Source organism: Lytechinus pictus, chromosome 5 (genome assembly GCF_037042905.1).
Source record: "Lytechinus pictus isolate F3 Inbred chromosome 5, Lp3.0, whole genome shotgun sequence".
In the NCBI taxonomy this organism is placed as follows: domain Eukaryota; kingdom Metazoa; phylum Echinodermata; class Echinoidea; order Temnopleuroida; family Toxopneustidae; genus Lytechinus; species Lytechinus pictus.
In genome coordinates, this window is record NC_087249.1 from 32516654 (window position 1) to 32540649 (window position 23996).

The 23996-nt window shown below is 36.4% G+C and overlaps 2 protein-coding genes across 2 annotated transcripts in view; one reads left to right on the plus strand and one right to left on the minus strand.

The window, feature by feature from the left end:
* Positions 1–518: 518 nt before the first annotated feature.
* LOC129262085 (uncharacterized) lies at positions 519–16864 on the minus strand. The gene is made up of 5 exons (XM_054900125.2): positions 16600–16864; positions 9886–10206; positions 9028–9216; positions 5926–7602; positions 519–5300 (listed from the first exon to the last, which is right to left on the minus strand). Exons 2-5 carry the CDS (start codon positions 10132–10134, stop codon positions 4722–4724), a joined length of 2694 nt encoding a protein of 897 aa, XP_054756100.2. The 5' UTR covers positions 10135–10206; positions 16600–16864; the 3' UTR covers positions 519–4721.
* Positions 16865–16983: 119 nt separating this feature from the next.
* Positions 16984–23996, plus strand: part of LOC129262084 (GH3 domain-containing protein-like) — a 30594-nt gene continuing 23581 nt past the window's right edge. Inside the window, exons 1-2 of the mRNA XM_054900123.2 lie at positions 16984–17177; positions 23447–23637. Of these exons, the coding sequence (XP_054756098.2) occupies positions 17147–17177; positions 23447–23637 (222 nt within the window). The 5' untranslated portion in view covers positions 16984–17146. The remainder of the gene's footprint in view (positions 17178–23446; positions 23638–23996) is intronic.

Here is a 23996-nt window from a genome sequence, read left to right on the forward strand (position 1 = left end):
AATAATACTTGTCATAATAAAAAAGATAATAACTACAACTATAATGAAAGAAATATTAATTGATAATGATCACAATATTGTCAGGTCTGTTTATGCAAGTGGTTTTAACTGGGGGCTTTCAAGATTGAAAGAATAGAATTGAGTGGATTATCTGATTATGCATATAGTGAATTGGGTATATTGCTAATAATTATGTCAGTGCATAAATCATAAAGGAAGCCCCCAAGAAAAGAAAAAAAAATGCTTCGAAATGGTATCAGAGGTATATTGGTCTAGAAGTATGGCAAAAATAACTTCTGAATTGAAATATATTAGACCTTCAATCTGTGATGTTGACTTGAAATAAAATATACGAGTTGATTTTTATGCACAATATGTGTATTGAGTTGTGACACCCTTTTGGCCCCTAAAATGAGTCAAAATAAAACTTGACATACTAGATTTCATGAGATGCATTGATACTTGATAACATCTGAATACACAAACTAAGTTCTTTCAAATATACGATCATATGTGTATTCAAAGTTAGAGATATAATTTATTCAATGAATAACTACATGTATGCATAGATCTACACTAAGATGGTTAGAAAAATAAGTAATTGCTACAAATTTATTTTAAGTAGATGATATTTATGTTTCATTTTGCTTGTTGCAACACTTGCCAATGAATACATAGGGTGTATAAAATCACAGCACACTTTCCATGTATTTCATGAGCAGAAATAATAGATAGGGTAACTTTGATTTGAAACAGAGAAATAAATTAATGAAATTATATCTCATTACAATTTCTAGGACCATGTATCACGGAACAATATTGTTCTCAATATAAGTATTAAACAAGTCATTTTCATACTGAACACATTTTACATAATGGAAATTACAAAGACAGAAAGAGCGCAATCTTTGAAGTCACATTTCGAATCTGTGTCAATATCTAAGAACCTTCTGCTTTTTTTTTTAAGAGAGCTTTCAATTTTTTAAATATGAAAATCATACTTTCTAGAGGCAAGCACTTTTAACAATTAAATTGTTGATGCATGTCAGCACACACAATGTGCCATGGAACTTATCAACTTGCTATTTTTTTTTTTTTTTGGGGGGGGGGGAGGGGACAATGATGTTCAGTACGTCATGGTCATAGAAACCTCATCAAGCTATCATTCACTCCAGTGTTATTACACTGTTACTGCTAAAACATTTGTTTTCATCAAAAAAACTTTATCAAATTTTTTTTTTTTTCTTTTGGCAATGAAAATAATTTGTGAGTTGTAGAAAGGAAGATTCATAATATTTAAGATACAGCTCATAAAAGTGTTCACAGGATGCTGCTATACTTTCTGCCTTATAGTAAGTGGGACTTACATAAAGCAGTTTTGTAAACTACAAACAACTTTACGCACATGACTGGTGATCCTTTCTTGTACAGTATGATATATCCCTGTGTAGCTGACTTACCACTTTAGAAAATATTCCAGGGCGGCAGGGCCCACTTGCACAAAAGTTACCATTATGGTATTGGAATCCAAGTGATTTTTATTGGCTATTGATCACCGTTACCATGGTAGTTACCATTGGATGGTAAAGATACCATTATGGTAACTATTATGCAACGGGGCCCGGTTGTGCGTAAAATGCGTGCATAACTGTATGATATACACACCAGGACCCTTGTGAACATGAAACAGAATATTAAATTCTGAAAACTCACGTAACGAGCTTTCATTACAGGTACATCATTCAGCTATTCAATAATAAGTTTTCGCCTAAAAAAAAAATTTGTACTAAACTACTCTCTGACAAACATGAGTGTAATCAATACCTGCATCAATAAATGTATGAGAAATAAATGCAGTGATATTGAAAATAGATTGATTGCAGCAATATTGCACATTAAATTTTGACAACCAATATGACACCTGCTCTTGATAACTGTATTGTTCACAAACACTGAATAAATGCTGTCTGTTATTTAATCTTTATCAACAATCAGCAGTTTTTATGATGCGTCCAGGATTAAAGAATAAAATACATGTACCTGTATTAAATTTCTCCCTATCTACCTACAAATTTTTCAAGCAGTTTACCATGAAAGGCGACTGTTTGGACCACACACCTCTCTGGTAAAATACACGTACTGTACAGCTGATAGATGATGACGTAAAAAATAAATAATTATTTGTGCTATAGATGTATTTACAATTGCTTTAGAATCACAGCATCCACTTGGAATGCATTTATATTGTTGTCGTCAATCAAATAACATAAAATATCAAGTGTTGCAGTACTGATACCTCAATTAATATAGAGTAAATATAAGCATGTATGTCCTAAAGGAAAAATTATTTTATTTTGATATTAAACAATACCTATAAATGAGTTTGAATAATTCTTTAATCAAAATAAGTAGGTCTAAGTCTTTCTTTGGAACCCTGGGGCGGTATTCCCCCCCCCCCCCCCCCCCGGGCTAGCAACTGTATTGGGGATATGCCCTACCTGCCACCGCACCTTCCTATTGGCTAGAAGGGCTCTCACTGGGATCTAACAATGATTTTGATTGGTTTGCTTCCGAAAAGATGGGGCGGGAACTGAGAGAAATATGACGGGGAAAAGACAATGTTCCAAATACCGATTTGGGACAATCATAGCGGTGTCACTTCTCGGAGAGAAATTACAAAATTTATGACAGTGTTCCAGAATACCACCCCTGTATATTAAGTACAGTTTAAAATTCTAAGAGCTTATACAAATTAATTTTCTGTACTTTCAAAACCTCATAAATACACACAACATATATTCATGAACATAATTGGGTCCCCCCTTTCAGTATTTTCTAGAAAAAAGTCTGATACTTAAAAACTCATTAATGATGAATACTGCACATATCAATGTGAAATAATCAACTAGTATTAAGTACATATTAAAAAAAAAGACATAGCTAAATGATCAAATAATGAAACATTGTTTACAAAACGATTTTCAACACAATTAGACCTTGATGGTTTTTGGAGTTGGTTTCTCCCCATCAAAGATATATAGCCCAGTAAAAACCAATCCAAGTTTCTTTTTTCTTCTAAGTCAAAGAAAAAAATTATTAAGAAGGCTACGATACATGCAATGGAGTCGATGCCAACTAAGTACTGCTCTTAAGAACCATTGAGTTATGTACATGTAGATACTTGTATAAGAATATATCACACTATACCAGCATATCAACACAATGTTTGATTTCTGCAGGTACATGTAGGTACTTCAATCTCCATACAAAAGTGAACTTGTAGAGCACCACTCATGTACTTAAAAAAACACAAGCTGCGTGTACAAATTTTGTGCAATATATACCTCAATTAAAACATACAACAAACAATAGTAAAGACAATGCTCACATTATAACTACAATACTGATAATTCTTCATACCTCATCGCCTCAGGTGCAAAATTTAATTCAGTGTTAGACCCCTGTTACATCTGAAAGTTTCCTACCCGAGACCCGACCGAGTCCACTTGCAACCTTGACTGGATTATTGGTGGATTAGCTTCGCGAACGGACCGAGTCCGAAATGTGGTCTGTTTACATCACAGCGTTCATTCCCTCCCCTATCGGTGCGGTTTCGAGAGGTATCCGACTGCTGACACCAAAGGGCGCTCTCGATCTAGGCTCTGAATAATTTGCGCGCGCTAATTGAAGTTGTTTACATTTCGTTACACTCGTCGGCTGCTAGCTCGCCATTTGGTTACATAACAGGGTGGGACATGTGCCGATCATTTCCAGAGAGAGTCGTAACGACTCTTTATCTTTACCTTTACCCGAGATTCTGGAAGAATGCTGATGATCCCAGCAGTCGTTGAAGATATAATCGACTTGAAAAGGATACGTTTAAAATGCTTGCTTCTTTCCACTCAAATCAAAGACTTTATCAATCACATTTCACATGTCGCATGCCGCAAAACATTCGAAGAACGACGGGGCTGGGGAGGGGATAGCGCGTGCTATGACGTAATTTGACAGCTGGCGAACGGACCGAGATAGGTTCGAAAGCTTGTGTGCGTTTACATCTACGAATCGGTGGACCGGGGCCAGCCCGATACCTACCCGAGACTACCTCTGGATGTGGTCTCGGGTAGGTTCGCTAAAAGGTGGCCCGAGGTAGGTTTGGGATGTTTACATCTGATTTCTTTCCGACCCGAGGTAGGCCCTGGGCCGGCCCGAGGTAGGGAATCTCTCAGATGTAACAGGGGTCTTAGATGCTTATATTATATGGTTAGGTACCTTACTTGACAGGCATTCCAAATTTCTAACCAAAGTTTTCTTGCGAAAAATTATTTTTCACGAAGCCTATTATCGGAAGATAATGAGTGAATGAATTAGTTTTTAATCTCTTATCTACATGGTAACATGGATGTAGAGTCAGATTGCTTTAAAAAATATCCTGAATATTTGTAATGGTACTCATTATAATCCATGGATGCAAGAACATCAAATCATACAGAACAAGGGGGTCCTAAAGCATTGTGATTGATAACATTGTTGATTGCATGAAACAATAGTTCTAAACAAACAATCATAATTGTCAGTCCAATGATGAATGAAAAGCTTTGTGTTATGTTCAACAAATGCCCTGATCCAAACTATCTCACATTCTCAGCCAGATATTGTATCTTTGAAAAAAGCTGATAATACATATACTTTATACATATTTATAAATATTAAGTACTTAATCACACTAACCGATGTTCAGTATATTGCACACTGTATTCCAATGACCACGCCCTCTTCCTAATACTCTGCACAAATGCGATCAAAAACGTTCTCATGCCTGGCTTCAAGACAGTGCTAAATGGTAACTCTTTTGACATGATGATGTTCTGGGACTTTGACTTTATCTCCACCAAGTACAGTCTATCTTTGCACTCACAGGATGCCTCCATCAAAACACCGTTTGGCGTGCGTCTCTCGTAGAGATAGAGGCACGATGTCACCTCTTTTATGGTTGAGGCGTATTTCCTGAAGAAAGATGAGATGCTGTGCCACATGGGGGTAGAGCTGTATTCCAAGGCCCTCTTGGCAGCGGCATCCAATCTGGCAAGTGAACAAACGCAGAGCTTGGTAGCAACACCCTTATCAGCACACGCACCATACTGACTGTAGGCAGTCAGACGTTCATAGCTCAGGAGACGTAGCTGTTCTCTCGGCTGGGTATTGGAAGCCATGAGAGTAACAAAGAAGATCTCCTCGGTTTGAGATGCATTTTCCCCAGCTTTGACGTACAGATCCAGCTTGATGATAATCTTATTGTCCTGTTAAAAATAAGAGAATTGAGCAAGGTGATGAATGATTCTCTGGTCTACTACAGGTAGTTGCAAATATAAACCAGCGACACCCTCCTGACAGTGGGTTCTATGCAACTGTAAATTGAACAACTGGTTCTATATCATTACAAGGCCTGGAACCTCATGTCGGAACATCAGAATCCTGCCAATGCTTTCAGATTCCAATAGCTGTTCCAATTTCGTTGTTCTGACAAAGAAAAAGTTGAATGTACCACAATCAATACTAATAAATTCTATCAGTTAATTTTTTTTTTTAGCTTTCTCACAATACTAGTATATCAAAAGTTAAGAACTTTATTTTCATAAAATACATTTATTGCTAATAAATTGAAATTATACAAATGCTGCAGCTTTTTCTGTCACATAAAACTATGCAAGTTTAGTGCAAATTAAGAAACAGAAACATAAATCATGTTGCCCCAATATTGATGTATTCAATATTGGGGCAACTAAGAAACATGCAAATTATCCTGAAGTCTGACCTACAATAATTTACAAAAGCATGGTTTAATACAATGCTCAAAAGTGATCATGACAATAAAATGACTGTGATAAACTCATGAAGTAGAGATCCTAGTATTTTGATACTCACCCCGTGATAGTTCTCTCGCACATTGGAAAATCTGAGAGCATGGAGAGGTTGACATCGTCCAAATCCTGTCCTGGCTTCTGGGTGTGCCTCTACAAACTGGTTCTGGATAGCATTGTTGAGCTCTCCGAGTGCAAATTCTGCAAAGATCACTCTGCTGGTGTCATTAGAGACCCTGGAATCATAATCCTCACAGATGCAAATGTTTGGTTGAATACGTGGGATGTGATCGCAAGTCCTATTCTTAGACACCTCCTGCAGAAGTCCATCAGGGTTGACGTCAAAGTGTTGATGAGACTCCGCAACCCTAGCATTGAGACCTGGGTACGCCAGCGACCTGAGCATGTAGTGTATGTCTAAGATGCTGGTGAGCCGGTCTTGATTAACTCGAAGCGCATTGATCTGGGACGGGGTGAGAAGCCGTCCTGCATTCTTGGAGAGCAAAATAAACATTGATGGATGGAACATCTCAATACGTCCTTCCTCTGATTTTTGGATAAATGACCCATAAGAGTTTCCATGATCGGCAAGAAGAATTGTCATGGTGTTGTCCAACGATGCTGCAAATATGAGATATTCAGCAAGGGCCTTATCTAAACCTTGGACTCTTACACCAAGATCATCATGACCAACATTAGATTCTGTATAATGGAAGAATGGAGTCCTGGTAGATTGCTGAGCTTTCTGAAGACTTTTAAGGTACTGTAGCATGTAAGCATGCTGGTATTCTCCATTGTAACAGATGGCAGGTGGTCCATGGAAAGGATCATTGTGGTTGTTTCTGTGCAAGATCTCACAGTTTGCTAAAGCTAAACCCAGCTGGTCCACTCCACCCTCCTTCATAGCATCTTGAAGTTTCTTCCAGCGGAAGCTCAGCATCTCCTTTGGTGAATGCACAACAAAGTTTTTGGCAATTCCCCACTCCCAGGTCCAACAAAGGTCTTCCATCCACAAGGTTTCATATCCCATATGCTTAAACCCCTCTAAAAGTACCTTGGTACCTATCGGGTCAGGGGGCATGTCAAGAGTTCCGAAAGGCTTCTCTGGGTTGTACATAAACCCAGAGAAGAGCATTTGGATGTTTTCATAAGTCCGACCCTTCAAAGACTGCACCAAATTGTAGTTGAAAACATTGCCTGCTTTTAACTTACTTATTTCTCGTAAAGTATGAACTGTTCTTGGAAGAGAGCGATAGAAGTGGCTGTGTGAAACTGAATCCAGCAGAATAATATTGATATTCAACTCTGGACTATCATTACGTGATTTGCTGTCACTGTTCTGTAGCTTAGGTGGAAGCAAGAGCAGCTGTTGTGCCCATGGTTCTTCTTCAATGTCCTCCTGAAAGTAGTCCTTCTCAAATGCCTGAAAACTGTTCTCCAAGCCCTCCTCCAGCTCTTCCTCCTCACCTTCATCATCTTGTCCATCTGCCTGACCATCCTCCCGACCTTGTCCACCCTCCTGAGCATCCTCTAACTCTAATGGACACTTGATGAAGCAAAAGCCAAAGACTGCTTCTGGTTTGCCTGTTAGGAGTAAGTGTTGGAGATGGGTCTGCAATTCTTTCATGTCACCGAGTTCCTCCCAGTGTAGCACACCGATGGCTGGGTTAATAGTCCCCAAGGATACCGGTCCAGGACAAATTTCTTGGTCGCATTCAACAGCCATCTCTTTGCCCTCTCCCTAGAAATGAAAATGTCAATTACTTGATTTCAACATGCTGTCAAACTTCTGCTAGAGCAATTAAAGGGAAACTAGAAAGTGATGGCTTTTGACAATTTCTCTTCAAAGGGAATATAATACAGAAGATGGTTTGATCTATATATGGACACATGTACTTGGCCATTGCGAGAGGGTTGTGTACAATTAGTTATGATTGTATACAATCTGATAAAAATAATAAAAAAATGTCTCAAATTTTAAAGAGAATATTAGAATAGAACAAAAGACAGGGTAAACTAGAGATGCTCGGCGGGTCGCGCAGCCGAGCACATGCATCCCCGAACCCACCGCATCATCCGTCATTGCGATATATAGAGTTCACACAGAAATTTGACAAATAAATACAATTATCATGGCGACAATGGCCCTAGCATGCAGGTCCCCCAAGCCCATCTACCATCCAAGTGTGGTTGAAAAGTGACTTACGGTTGCGGAGAAAGAGAGTCTTGCATGTAAACTTCAACGTTGACCTGAAAATGACCTTTGACTTTTACCATGTGACCTCTGACTGCAGCATAACATGCAGGCCCCCCAAGTCCATCTACCATCCAAGTTTGGTTGAAAAGTGACTTACGGTTGCAGAGTTAGGTGTCATAAGAGAGTCTTGCATGTAAACTTTAGCGTTGACCTGAAAATGACCTTTGACCTTACCATGTGACCTCTGACTGCAGCATATCATGCAGGTTCCCCAGGTCCATCTACCATCCAAGTTTGGTTGAAAAGTGACTTACGTTTGCGGAGTTAGGTGTCATAAGAGAGTCTTGCATGTAAACTTTAATGTTGACCTGAAAATGACCTCTGACCTTACCATGTGACCTCCAACTGCAGCATGACATGCAGGTCTCCCAAGTCCATCTACCATCCAAGTTTGGTTGAAAAGTGACTTACGGTTGTGGAGTTATGTGTCATAAGGTTTGTGACGGACGGACGGGCGATGTTTGGATCCCTCAGTCTCGCCTTCACCTCTGGTGGGCGAGACAAAAACTCTTGTTACCATGGCAACAATGTCTCCACCCACACCAAAATCAATAGGCGGCTTTGTTTTACCATAATGGACCTTCATGCCACATTAAAAAATGATCGGAGAAGAAATGCAGCTGGTAGAGCTCTCACAAGGACATCTCTGCTATATTTCCACAAAAACTCTTGTTACCATGGCAACGATGTCTCCGCCCACACCAAAATCAATAGGCTTCTTCGCTATACCATACTCAACCTTCATGCCAAATTTGAAGATGATCGGAGAAGAAATGCAGCTGATAGAGCGCTCACAAGAAAATCTCTGCGGCGGATGCGGCGGCGCGACGAGGCCAAATCCATAGTATCCTCCGAACTCTGTTCAGGGGATACAATAATGGGATTCATCATCATAATAACACTTCTCACCTTTATTTGGCACAGCTGGTATTTTTCCTGGTGGCTGCAAGTTGCTGCCTTCTGAGATGTGTACAGTTCATGTGCAAGCTGACATGACCCAGGTCGAGGTGAGATTCTCTTGCACACCACATCTTGTGGCACAGTTGAGTTGCTATTGAATCTTGGTACTTCACAATCTGAAGTGTGGCTCATATAATTCTGTAGGGAAAAAAAGAACATAAATGAACAAAGAGATTCGTAAAATTAAAAGGAAAACAAAGTAAAAAAATATGTATCTTTTCACCTACTGTGAAATTTCCCCAAGACAGGATTTGACAATGGATAAAAATCCAAGTAAATATGATAGTGCTTAGGGCATACAAATGAGATTAAATTCCCAAGTCAACTAATACTATGAAGAATACAAGTTGGGTTCATTCATACGTGTGTCAGATCCTGTAACAATTACTGTAAGTATCATTTCATGATTTTACTCATGAAAAATTATTGGTTGTGACAAGTGAGTGCACTGTTTTAAAATTAATTCTTGAAAAACCAAATACACTCTGCTAGTGCTGCTACAATGCTTTTCATAATATCGACTTTGAAGCAGAAAAAAACAACTTTGTAAAGAACCAGATTTTTACAAACAATTTCATAAATCAACAAAGATATAATTCATGCAAATTGTGCTACTTCATACATTCTCAGGATGCAGGGGCCAGCTAATAATCTCAGACTTTCAGAGTTATAATCCTCACATTGTTAAAAAGTAATTCCTATTTTTTCTCAGTATTATGATAAATGGCTTTGGACCCAAAGAATCCCTTTAGTGGCATTAACAAGGTGGCATACATGCATTGCATAATTTAGTACACAGTATATTACCTCTTCTGGTAAATATGCACGATCGATGAATGCACCACTGTTAATATTATTACTGGTCAACCGTCCAGACTTGGCTCCTCCTGTTCTTTCTAATACACTGCCACTGCTCCAGATACTTTGCAGGAGAAGAAGCACACTCGAGACAGCAAGCAGAAAGACACAGCCCTTGAAGAGAAATGACAGAGTGCAGCACTGACGCCTCAAGCGTACCATATTGACTTGATGGTACCAATCAGGTGGTTTTTCCATGAACAGTAGGACATTCAGCACCAGAGAAGGTTGATCATGGAGTCACACAACTCGGTCCAATATGCATTTCTTCTGTAGAATGAACAAAGATTAACAGTAGATATGAATAAAAAATACAGTAAAACTTGATGATGCGGAGAACATCCCCCAGAGAATATTTCAGGTAAATGACAAGGGGCAAGATTTTCACCCCCCCCCCCCCGTGGAGTCCAGTTGTTGTGTGTCCGTACGTTTAATTTTAGAAAGTCATTTGGAAAAATTTATGGCAAGTTCCCCCATGTCTGCGCACACGCATATCTACGCGATTCTTTCCTTCCTTTCTGACTTTTCTTTTTCTTTCTTATTTTTTTCCATTCCTTCTTTCTTCTATCCTTCCAGAATTCCTTTTTTAATTCCATCTATCTTTATTTCCTATAATTTCCTAGCTTTCCTTCCTTTCTTTAATTCTATGTTCATTTATTTTCTTCATTCTTTCCTTATTTCCCTCATTGTTTTTTCTTTCTTTCCTTCTTTTTCTTACTTTCCTTATTTTATAAAAAAATTCCTTTTTTATTTCCTTCATTCTTTCTTTCCATGAGATTTTCTTTTTGCTTCCTTCTCCCTTCCTCTCCTTTTTCTTTTTGTTCTCTTTCCTTCTTCCATTATTATGTGGTCTGTCTCTGACAGATCACCTCTTGATTTCGTCAGAATTTTCTTTACTTATTTATTTCTTTCTTTATTTATTTATTTTTCGCACCTATGTTTGTCGCCAATTTTTCTCTGAATCGCCTAGATCAATTTTGCTGAATTTTTCGTCATATATAGTCTATCTTAGAGGCGGCATACCTAGCTTTTCAAGGTCATCAAGTTATGATGATGTCATCTAGGCGCTATTTTGTAAAATTCTTTATTTCATCATATCTACATAACGGATAATCAATAATCAGTCATATTTACATCAAATAAACTTAAGGTCAAAGGTCAACCGTCGATGCTATCAAAGGTCATGTAAAGGTCATGACGCGCGCATCCACGCGCGTCAAAATTGAAAAATGCTCAAAATGGCCTATAATTAATTTTGGGTTCGTTTCAGGTCATTTTAAGCATTTCAACATTTTGCGCACGCGCACGTATGTGAGAGCGTTTTCGTGCGTAACGGTGTTACCCAGCATAAATTTGCTGTTTTTTCTCTGTGTTTTCATCAATGATATAAGATATAATTCTGATCAAATTGATACCTCGATCAGCTATGATCATTAATGAGGGAATGAGCATCCATTAAACTTTGCAGCCCGCGTGCGAGCTCTTTCCATAGGCTCTATATGGGCAAAAACATGCGTATTGAATTTTTTTTTTCATATTTCGATAGCGTATGGATCATATATATGATTTCATGTCTCATTGGACCCTAACGTATATTATGATGTCATCAAAATGGCGTTGGAAGTCAAAATATCCATTTTGCGTGTTATGACGTCATTATAATCATGCAAATTTGGCTCTAACTCTGTGAATGTTGGTCAATTTTCGCCCAATTTTTGATATGTTGTAGCTTAGGTCTTACTCTTTCTGGGTTATTGCCTTTATTTTTCATTTTAATAAACGGATCAATCCTGAAAAATTGCAAACAATAAAGGCATGTCATTTTCACTCATTTTGCGTGTAATGTCTATGGGACATGACTTTTTCTCAAAACTAGATTCTACATTCCTCTATTTCATGAGCCATATCTCCATTTTTTCTTGTCAGTTATCCCTGAGCTTTTAGTATGTCGTAGCTGAGATTCTAAAGCTTTCGTAAATGTGCCTTCATTTTCTGATCAGATGCCGGGATCATGCCCGTATTTCACTTGCACAATTAGATTTGAGATTCTCGTATTTTGCATACGCGTAAAGTCTATGGAAAATAATGTAGCTCAATCGGTAAGGCATCAGACTTGCATCTCATTCAGTCATGTGCGAGCAGGGGTTCGAGTCCGAGGGTGAACATGATTTTTTTTTTTTTTTACTATCTTGCGCACGATCATTTATAAGAATTACAATGAATGATAGTTAAAATATTGCAAAATAAAACAGATTATAATTACTTTTTTCATATTATATCTATCTAATCATATCCGTCTATCTATCCGCTATCTATGTTATAAATCTATCTATCTATCTGTCTGTCTATTTATCTCTCTGTCTAATATATATATATATCTGTTTGAATATGTCTATCTATCAATATGTCTGTTTATCTATCTATCTATCTATCCACCTACATGATATATCTATCTATCTTTCTTTCTATCTATCTATCTATCTATCTATCTATCTGTCTGTCTGTCCATCTATCTATGTTCTATCTATCTATCTTATATCTATCTGTTTGAATATGTCTGTCTATCTGTATATCTATCCATTTATCTTTCTATCTAATAAATATTTATATTTTTCAATTTATTATAGTATGTTTCTCTATCTATCTTTTATCAATCTATCCACCTATATTTTATATATCCTCCAATCCACCTATCTATCTATCCGACTATCCATCTATCTGTTTAAATATGTACATGTCTATCTTTTTATCTTTCAACCTAATGTCTATTGATCTGTTTGAATAATTGTCTTTTTATTTGTCTGTCTATCTAATATCTATCTATCTATTAAATCTCTTTAATATGTTATTCTATCTGTTTATCTATCAATATATCAATATATTTTCTGTCTGTCCATCTGTGTATATATAATATCATAATCATCGTTATCATCATCATATTTGTCATCAATCATTATTATCATCATCCTCATCATCATCGTAATTTTTGTCATCAATCGTTATCTATCTATTTATCTATCTTTCTATCTAACTATCTTTCTAATGTCTATCTATCTAATACATATTTATCTGTTCATATATATTTCTATATCTATCTATCTGTCTATCTATATTTAAAGATATAATTTATCTACCTTTCTTCTATTAATCTATCCACTTATTATTTATCTCTCCATCCATCTATCTATTTATCTATCTTTCTTATGTGTATCTGTTTAATTATGTCTGTTTATCTACTAGTATTTATCTTTCTACGACAGACCACCTAATTCGTCCGCATGACGAATTAAAATCTAGTTTTCTTTTTTTTTTCATTCTCTCTTCCCTTCATTCTTTCCTAACTCTCTTTCATCCTTTCTTTCTTTCCTTTCTTTCCCTTATTCATTCTTTCCTTCAATGTTATTTCCTTCCTTCCTTCCTGTTTTTCTTAATTATTTCTTTCTTTCAAAGAATGAAGGAAACCTTTTTCTTTCCTCCTCATTTTTTTCTTTTTCTTTCTCTCCTTCATTCTTTCTTTCACTCATTAATTCATCTTCCATTTATTTCATTCTCTTTCCTTTCTCTCTTTATTTATTTCAAAGAATGAAAGAAAAAAATGTATTTCCTTTATCCTTTCTTTCATCCTAATTTATTCTTTCTTTTCATTTCTTCCCCATCATTTTCTTTACTACATTTTTTACTTCATTTTTCCTTTCTTCTCCTTTCTCTTTTCTTTCCTTTTTTTTCTCTCTCCTTCATTCTTTCTTTCACCCATTTGTTCACCCTCCCTTCCTTTTTTTCTTTATCTTTGTCATTTTTCTTTCTTTCTTCTTTAGTTATTTTCAGTGACATATATACAAAAGTACATGAAAATATATGATAGAGGAAATTAATCAAATCAAATGGCATGCCATATTGACACTAATTTCAGTCATGGCAGGCAAATACAAGGTACACAGGCCAGTTCATGTTTAAAAGCGAGGAAAAAAAACAATGGTACATGTCCAGGTGTATAAATAAATCTGCACTTCTTTCTTTTAGAGCAGTAAAACGTTTTGAAAGAGTTTTTCCGGGCAAGTGGAATATATTTTCAGGCAAGTATTTTCTAACTTTTTAGGAATTCACTTTCCCGACCAGGCAACTGCTTCAAAAAAGTTATGTAGCACCCTGGCAGACATGGGGTACCATTTTTTTTTTCAATCTGAAAATGAGTGACCAAGGTTTTTTCCAAGAAAATCCTATATCTTTCAAATTTTTACGCGATATTTGGTACACTTACTCATAATATAAAAATCATTATTATCCGAAAGATTTTGTAAAGAAACAAAAATTCATATTAAATCTTAACTCAAATTGTTAGGTGCGCAGACTTGGGGACCTGTATTGATACATGTGAAGACCGAAGTTTTATCAATTTTTAGTACAAATTGTTAAGAAATACCGGTACATGTATTAGAGAACAAAATGAAAATAGAAGATGATTACAACTAGACCATATTTGCATTCATATTATGTAATATGTAATCCAAAGTAAAAAAAGAAGGCTTCAAAAATATAAAGTATCCGGACTTCCATCTCCCCCCATGTAGGATGGGGCCTGGCCATAGGGGGGTCGGGTGTCCGGACACTTTATATTTTTGAAGCCTTCTGTTTTGTCTTTGGATTACACTAAAAATATGAATTCAAATTTCAATAGGTTTAACAGTATGATGGTGGTCCCCAAGTCTGTGCACCTAACGATTTGAGTTAAGATTTAACATGAATTTCTTTTTATTTCACAAAATCTTTCCTTTAATAATGTTCCTTATAATTATATTATCATATGTGTACGAAATATCTCATAAAAATTTGAAAGAAATATAGGATTTTCTTGGAAAAAACCTCGGGCAATCATTTTCAGATTGAAAAAAAATGGTACCCCATGTCTGCGCAACCATTCACTTTGCACACGATTCGGATATTTTGATGAGAAAGGCTGCATTTTGAGGCCGTCACATGAAATGCCCAAAATTCATTATTTTTCCAACATTTTGAGTCGGATTTTTTAATGAATATCTGTCTATATCAGTATATGTTGTATGTGTAAAGTTTGTGTTTGTTGCGTATCTTCTTTTAGTATACCCAGTTGTTGTGTGTCCGGACAGGTTGTGTGTCCGGACTATCAATTTTAGAAAGTCATTTGGAAAAAATTACAAGCGAAGTTTCATCAAATTTTAGTACAAAATTTTAGAAAATATTATAGAGAACAAAATAGAAGATGATTACAACTATTGAATTCATATTTTTAGTGTAATCTTAAGACAAAAAAGAAGGCTTCAAAAATATAAAGTGTCCGGACACCCGATCCCCCATCCTAGTATGATGGGGTGTCCAAACTTCGCGCACTTTTCAAAAATATTCATCAGGCTTAAATATTTTCACAAAATATTCATAATTTATACAAAACCAATTCAAGAAATAGTAACCACATTGACGGCAAGATCGTAAACTATAAAATCATGGACGAAAATGTAAAGTAGGTCAAGGGGATTTGCCGGTATCGCGATCTCAAAATTCTATTCCGATCGGCGAATGCGCGCTGTGCTGGAAAACCGTTCAGAAAAAGTGTGACCTAACTTCGCGGACCAAAGTTTTTGTGGACATTTAAACAAAAACTCAAGCTCAAAAAGTGAAATATTTATATCAGATCGATGGCAAAATGCTATAGAATCGGTTAGTACCACATTTAACTCACATTTTTGATGATTTCTGCTTGCAAAATGGTGATATCGTGATGCTTGTTGAAAATATCAGATTTCTTCAAAACGGGCGCTAACGGTGACAAATTTGCCGATCTTTTGCCAATATTTTCATGAATACTGAACTCATCCTAAAGAAACTTACACCAAAGGGTAATTTTAGGTCGCTTTTCACGTTGATTACGTCAGATTTAAAGGATATTGGCTAGTTTTTTAGATAATGACCGTCCGCGAAGTATGGACACGCGCGAAGTTTGGACTCACTGCCATACTACTAGAATCGCGCAGATATGCGTGTGCGCAGACAAGGGGGACTGAACAGATTTGGGGAACTTGCCATAACACTATTAACAGTTTAAAGGCAATTTAATAAAGCCAGGAATCCGGCCTTGTGATGTGAGGTTACTGTAACTTAAGTATACCCAGTTGTTGTGTGTCCGGACAGGTTGTGTGTCCGGACGATCAATTTTAGAAAGTCATTTGGAAAAATTTACAAGCGAAGTTTCATCAATTTTTAGTGCAAAAGGTAAGGAAATATTATAGAGAACAAAATGGAAGATGATTACAACTATTGAATTCATATTTTTAGTGTAATCCAAAGACAAAAAAAGAAGACTTCAAAAATATAAAGTGTCCGGACACCCGACCCCCCCCCCCCCCCCATACAGTAGGAATATGAATTCAATAGTTGTAATCATTTTCTATTTTGTTCTTTATAATATTTCCTAACATTTTGTACTAAAAATTGATGAAACTTGGCTTGTAAATTTTTCCAAATGACTTTCTAAATTTGATCGTCCGGACACACAACCTGTCCGGACACACAACAACTGGGTATAACAGTATTAACACTCGTAACAGTAACAGTAACACTCAGTCTTGTAATTATTTAAGACCAGCCTGATTAAGAAAATAAGATAAGACCCCTCGCCGCGCCTTAACTTACAAAATAAAGTGTGTATCTGAGCTGAGAGCTCAATACTCCAATAGGCAATAGAACTGGAAACAATCTAAACGAGGTTGAACATAGATCCTTCAAATCTTTGATGAACAGTTGAACTGCATGTTGTTCTATGGCGTCGGCAATTCGCCCCAACTATGAGCCACTCGAAATTTCCTATCTAGCTAGCTCTAGCTAGCTAGCGCTAGCGCACGATTTAGTTCGTGCATAAATTCATATCTCCGCATCATACAAATGTGAACTTACATATTATCTTACGTGCGTCACAAATCGCACGAATTTTATATTGAGATGGCCTATAAGTGAACCTACAGGTACGGTGGCCTTAAAATTACAATCGATCGGGCCAAGCAATTTATGGTGTGAGGCCAAGCCAATGCACGGGGGCCCCCCGGCGCGGCAGGCGGGCGTCGCCGTGGCTGCGCTGACTTTTAGTTTTACTAGCTGAATCAGTTGAGACGTGCGTCCTGTGCTGTGTGATGTTGTTGTTAGCTGCTATGTCCACGCAGCTACTTTGGAATTCCTGATAATTATGGGGATTTTTCTTCGTATGATTGGTGCAGGTAATTATGAATTTTATGATGTTACAATCCCATAATTACTAGTCTAGGACTAGGCATAGATCATAAGGTTAGACAGCTGGCAGCTGTCTGTTTCGACAGTTCGAGGAGTTTTTTAAGTTTAACATTTTAATTTTTTTTTTTATTCTGGGCTCTGGCAGCTGTCTGTTTCGAGGAGTTTTATAACATTTTAATTTTTTTTTATTTCTCCTCATACATAGCCAGGATGGTCCTAGGGCTAGAGAGTAAAAATCATTTACTAACGAACGTGGTAATCATGGTATGCTTTAAGTTTAATCATGTTAATAGTGACTTAATAGTACCCTCGACCATGAGTCCATGGAGTCAGGGATTCTATCGCATTCATCTACACATAGGCTAACCCGGCCCAGGGAACTCCCGCCCGCTGCGCGGGCGGGAGCCCAGGAGCTTACCGTGTATTTGACCATACTCACGGGACTAGCGTGATTTATGGTCTAAATATTTCGGCCTTATCGAGTTATCGTCATCCAAGTCACTGGGGACAAACTTGAGACACACCTCAAATATCAGCAAACTTTCAATGGAATCCACGGTTGGAAGATTTTCAAAAGAAATCTATTGTTCGCGATGCGAATCAGTGCGAAGCTTCTCACTGAACGGGGACTTCCTTCCACCACACGTTTTCCAATTGACACAATAACAAATGACTCTGACACTTTTTCAAACGACAATAATAGGCCTAGTCTTTTTCTTTTCTCTCCTGTGGCTGTATATTCTTCCAAGTTGATGAAACAATGATCAAAAACACTAAATAAAACAAAATTAATCACATTAAAAACACTATATAACTGTCTAATTACTCCTCGTGATCCGAGTCCCCTTCCCGTGTTAAGACTGTCCAATTTCCCATAGGAGGGGACTCGGATAACGAGTAATACTAATAGTAGCCTACTCCTCGTTATCCAAGTCCCCTCCTATGAGAAATTGGACAGTCTTAACACAGGAAGGGGACTCGGATCACGAGGAGTAATAAGACAGTTAAATAGTGTTTTTAATGTGATTTTTATTGATTTTAATGATTCTTATTATCGAAAATATTCATTTATCATCTCTAGGAAACTGTCTAAAAGTGGCAGAGTGGTTTTGAAGAGGAGGGAAATGAGGGGTAGATGATTATCAACGGGTTAATTGCCGTTTTGTACTTTTAAGAGAGGGGACTTGGATCACGAGTAGTAGTACTCATCGTTATCCAAGTCCCCTCCTATGAGAAATTGGACAGTCTTAACACGGGAAGGAGACTCGGATCACGAGGAGTAATAAGACAGTTAAATAGTGTTTTTAATGTGATTTTCATTGATTTTAATGATTCTTATTATCGAAAATATTCATTTATCATCTCTAGGAAACTGTCTAAAAGTGGCAGAGTGGTTTTGAAGCTCTAGGAGGGAAATGAATATCAATGGGTTAATTGCCGTTTTGTATTTTTAGGAGAGGGGACTTGGATCACGAGTAATAGTACTCCTAGTTATCCAAGTCCACTCCTATGGGAAATTTGACATTTTAAAACGGGGAGGGGACTCGGATCACGAGGAGTAATTAGACAGTTAAATTGTGTTTTTAATGTGATTTTCATTAATTTTAATGATTGTTATTATTTCATATATTCATTTATCATTTCTAGGAAACTGTCTAAAAGTGGCAGAGTGGTTTTGAAGAGGAGGGAAGTGAGGGGTAGATGAATATCAACGGGTTATTTTTTGCCTTTTTATTTTAGAGGGGGGACTTGGATCACGAGGAGTAATTATACAGACATTCTTTTTACCTATAACGAAATAAAGCAATGGAGACTGTTAAGAGGGAGATGCAATTCGATTTATTTAGTAAAAACGTGATAGACGAAATAAAGCAAAATCATAAGAAACATATAATATGAAAAGTGATTTATTTAGCATAAAAAGTACGTCGAAATAATGCTATAATGACTGAAAAAAAAGTAGATGCAATCCTGATTTATTTAGTAAATTAGGAATCAACGAAATAAAGCAATGGAGACTGAAGAAGGATATAGGGCCTATTGATTTATTTAGTAAAAACGTAGACGAAATAAAGCAAATTTTATATTGTGACATAAAAAAGATGAATATAATCCTGATTTATTTATATGAAAAGTACTAGTTTACGGAATAAAGCAATTGAGATTGAAAAGAAGTAGATGCAATTCTGATTTATTTAGTAAAAACATAGACGAAATAAAGCAAGTTTGATATTGTAAGAAACATAAAAAGATGAATATAATCCTGATTTATTTATATGAAAAGTAATAATTTACAGAATAAAGCAATAGAGATTGAAAAGAAGTAGATGCAATTCTGATTTATTTAGTAAAAACATAGACGAAATAAAGCAAGTTTGATATTGTAAGAAACATAAAAAGATGAATATAATCCTGATTTATTTATATGAAAAGTAATAATTTACGAACTATAAAAGCAAAAGAGAATGATCAGGGTGCTACATAACTTTTTAGAAGCACTTGCCCAGTCGGGCAAGTGAATTTCTAAATAGTTGGAAAATACTTGCCCGAAAATACATTTCACTTGCCCGAAAAAAATCCTTCAAAATAATGTTTTACCGCTTCAAAAAAAAGTACTATGATTTTATATACCATTGCCCCTTTCCTCTCTTTTTAACGTGAACTATTATTATACCTTGTAATATTTTTTTTCCTCATAAGTTATTTTACCTCCTATAACCGAAATTGCTGTCAATACACCATTTGATTAATTTTCTCTCTCACATATTTTCATGTTCTTTTGTATATATGACCGTGACACAAAATAAAAAAGGGAATCACTGAAAATAACTAAAGAAGAAAGAAGGAAAGGAAGGAAGAAAGAAAGGGGAAAAACAGGAAGGAAGGAAATAGCAAAAAAGGAAAGAAAGAATAAGGAAAAAGAGAAGGAAAGAAAAAAATAAAGAATGAAAGAAAGGATGAAACTTTAGTGGAGGGAAAGAATGAAGTGAAGAGAGAATAAAAAAGAAAATAATGGAAGAAGGAAAAGAAAGAAAGAACAAAAAGAAAAAGGAGAGGAAGGGAGAAGGAAGCAAAGAAAAATTAGAGGAAGAAAAAATAAAGAAATTTAAAGAAAGAAGGATCGAGAGTACACGTAAGAAAACAAAGGAAACAAAGAAAAATGAACAGAGAGAGAGAAAAAAGATCAGGAAAAGCTAGGAAAATTTGAAAAGATAGATGGAACAAAAAAGGCAAGCGGGAAATATAGAAGGATAGAAAAGAAAGAAAAAAAAAGAAAGGAAGGTAGCAATTAAGTAAGGAAGGAAGGAAGACACAGAAAGAAAGAGGAAGAAAGCTCAAATTTGAAACAAAACAAAAAATGCAATCATTTAACAAAAATCTTGCTATTTGTTCAAAATGTATTTTAAAAATTGTTGGAAAAATTAATGTTTTAGAAATAAATAAAATTTCAGAGAGAAACATTGACAAACTTAAAAATCAAATGAATCATCGCGGCATCGTGGACTTGCACGCATCTTTCTTCCCACTACACCGATCACAACACCCAAAACAACGGCTGAAACTAGTTATGAAAACTCAATAACTTGCTCCTCCGATCACATCACCAAATCAGTAACCTGAGAATCCATATAAGTATAACAATTTCCCGCCGATTTTGTGATAATTTTGTTGGAAAAACTATTTTTCATGTGAGCTTGTTCACTTTGATTCGAAGTTTGATCGGGGATAGTACCGGTGTGCACAGCAGCATGGAGATCCATGCATGCCTGCCAAACAGGCTGGAGGCTGGGCGCACCAGCCACATGTATGTATGCTGACTCTGTGTGTGTGTTTTGTGTGTAGATCCCCCAAAATGTCGCAAACTGGTTTGCAATTTGAATTGAGGGAAGTTGTTAACTTTGTTTTTCTCTCTTTCTCTTCTGTATTTTCGAGTGTGAAGTATGGGGAAACTTTGTAAAATGTCATTTCACAGTGAGAATTTTGCTTGCCCGATTCGGGCAAGTAGTTTTCGTCTTTACTTCAAAACACTTGCCCGACTCTAACTTTTACTTGCCCCGGGCAATCGGGCAAGCGCTTATGTCGCACCCTGAATGATGCAAATTCTGATTTATTACGCCAATAAAGTGGAGACTGAAAAGAGACAAGTGACACACAACTACGAGGTTGGTAGCGACAGGTAGGACATGTTTTACGTTGTGAAAAATTGTCCGTGGATCCGAGTCACCGGGGACTTAGATCACGATAATGCCAATATTTCTCCAAATGAATTGTGAAAACAGAAATTATGCACTTACCACGATTATATGGATGAAGGTCTAACGAGTGGCAGTTTCCTGACAACGAGGCACAGACTGGAACTTCAAAAAAACGAAAAGTTCTCTCCTTCTACCCCAGTCTCGATCGGCCATTTTGTTACGATTCATAAAACTGATTTCTAGCAGACGACACTCAGCCATAGCAACGACAGTGTAGAAGTGTAGTCGCGCTATAGGGCTCACATGAGTATTACAGACCCCCATTCACTCACGTGTTAAGTCATAGCTCATCAAAAAATCATCAAAAATCAATCCCACGATAGATTTTGCTTTAATTCATTGACATTAGTCACAATTAACAGTACATTAAAACAAGATATGCTAACCGGGTACTTGTCCAGCTCAATCAAAAGTTAAATGGCCTGAAATAAGACTAACCATAATTTCGGCCAGTTCATTGCCAGAAAAACCTGAACTGCATTGTGGGTAATAATAATTAAAATGAAATATAAAAATGCAGTCTGGCCTCCCCAAAGGCCTTAATTATGAAACAGTATGAACATGACATTGTATTTTGATATACAGACATTTTGTCTAATGAAATATTTTAACCAATAAAGTCATGTGATCTTTACTTACGCGGATGAATTACTCTCATGTGCCCTATAGTGTGCTGCCTATAATCGCAGGGTGACTGGGGGCATTGCTTTGTATTGTGTTTGCATGTGCAAGGAAAGGTTATTCCCCATGACATCATTGTTTTTACATAGTTGAATGTTTATGGCAGCTGTCTAGACTCATTTCGAACAGCATTTCAACTACATTGTGGTGAAATTTGAAAGAAATCTACTGACGCTAAGTGTGTTTTTTATGTCCCTGTTTTGGCGGCGTCTGTAATTTTTGGGAGTGTTGTTGGGCACTTCCATATGCCAATGTACCGGTTTGCGCATTGTTGTTTCCTATTAGTGCACCTTGGTCCCAATTAAGGTCAAAACTTTTGCTTTCAAAAACAAAGGAATACATAAGAATTGAATAGGCGATTTTTATGAACTTTAAACTACCATAACTTTCTTGTTTCTGGGGCTATTGAATGAAAGGTCTTGATGAGCTCTAAATGATGCTATGAAGCAAACACCTCATTTCTCAAATTTATATTTTTTTGTAACGTACCTACCTGAATCATGTAAATGGGATACAACTTCATTTCCGACATTTCTACGTTATCAATTTCATTTTTAAACAAGAATTCATCAAAAAATGAGAAAAATATTATGAAAAGACGGGGGAGACTCGCCCGATGTTTACGCCGCCATCTTGTTTCCTATTAGTATTGTTCTTCCCCATGTTCTTCCCCAACGTTACGGACGTGCGTATCAGTAGTGGAAAAATGAACAAAAATGTGAAGTAGACTTTAATTTAGGTCAAAGGGTTTTGCTGGTATCGCGATCTCAAAATTCTATATCTATCGACGAATGTGCGCTGTGCTGGAAAACCATTCTGAAAATGTGTGATCTAACTTTGCTTTGCGTACCAAAGTTTTGTTTGGATTTAAACAAAATATTTCAACAAAAACTTGAGTCAAGCTCAAATTAAAAAAAAATTGAATTTATATCAGATGGACGGCAAAATGCTATAAAATTGCTCATTTCTCACATTTTTAATTATCTCTGCTTGCAAAACGATGATATCATGATGCTTGTTGAGAAATTTAGATTTTTTTTTGGAACGGCTGCAAACAGTGGCAAATTTGCTCATCTTTTGTCAATATTTTTATGAATATACGGTACTACACTCATCTCTAAGAAACATACACAAGAGGGTAATTTCATTAGTTCATTGTAAAAAACTCTGCTCTGCTATATCATATGCAATCGAGACTGCCAAGGACATTTCACTTAATTGACATTTGATCCCATTCAAATTAGATCGGAATTGCAGTGGATATTACTATGAAAATTTACTGTTCACTAATTATAAAATTTTCTCTCCCACTTTATCAGTTATTGGGGTCCCTGTTGTTGCAGGCTGTGCTGCTGGCATCTATATAAGACATGACTTCCAGAAACTTCACAAGTCCAAAAGCCACACGTTTGAGTCGGCAGCTAAGCAGTATACAACAAATTGTATCTTTGAGGTGATTGGCAGACGTATGAGAAAGAAGCTCGATAAGGACTCTCAGAACTGTCAAAAGGTGAGAGAAACTTTCCTTTGTTTATTGAAAGTTAGAGATTTGCTTGTGGAATGGATGAATTAGGGGGGTTTCTTACCTTTAAAAACTTTGTGATTTAATTTTTTTTTAAGTAATTACATAATATTTAATTCTAGTGGTATAACAGCCAACTAGAATTGAGATTTATCTGGAAGTCACCTTTAATGGAAAATTAGAATTACCATTGTGATAGGTTATATGCATAGGGGGCTTAGCTAAGACCATTTTATAATTTACTTATTCCAAGTTTTGAATACTAGCATTTTATAATAATTTTGTCTTGAACAATCAGGTTCCACCAGTCCACCAGTTCAAATATTCTGACATATCCCTGTTTTTTT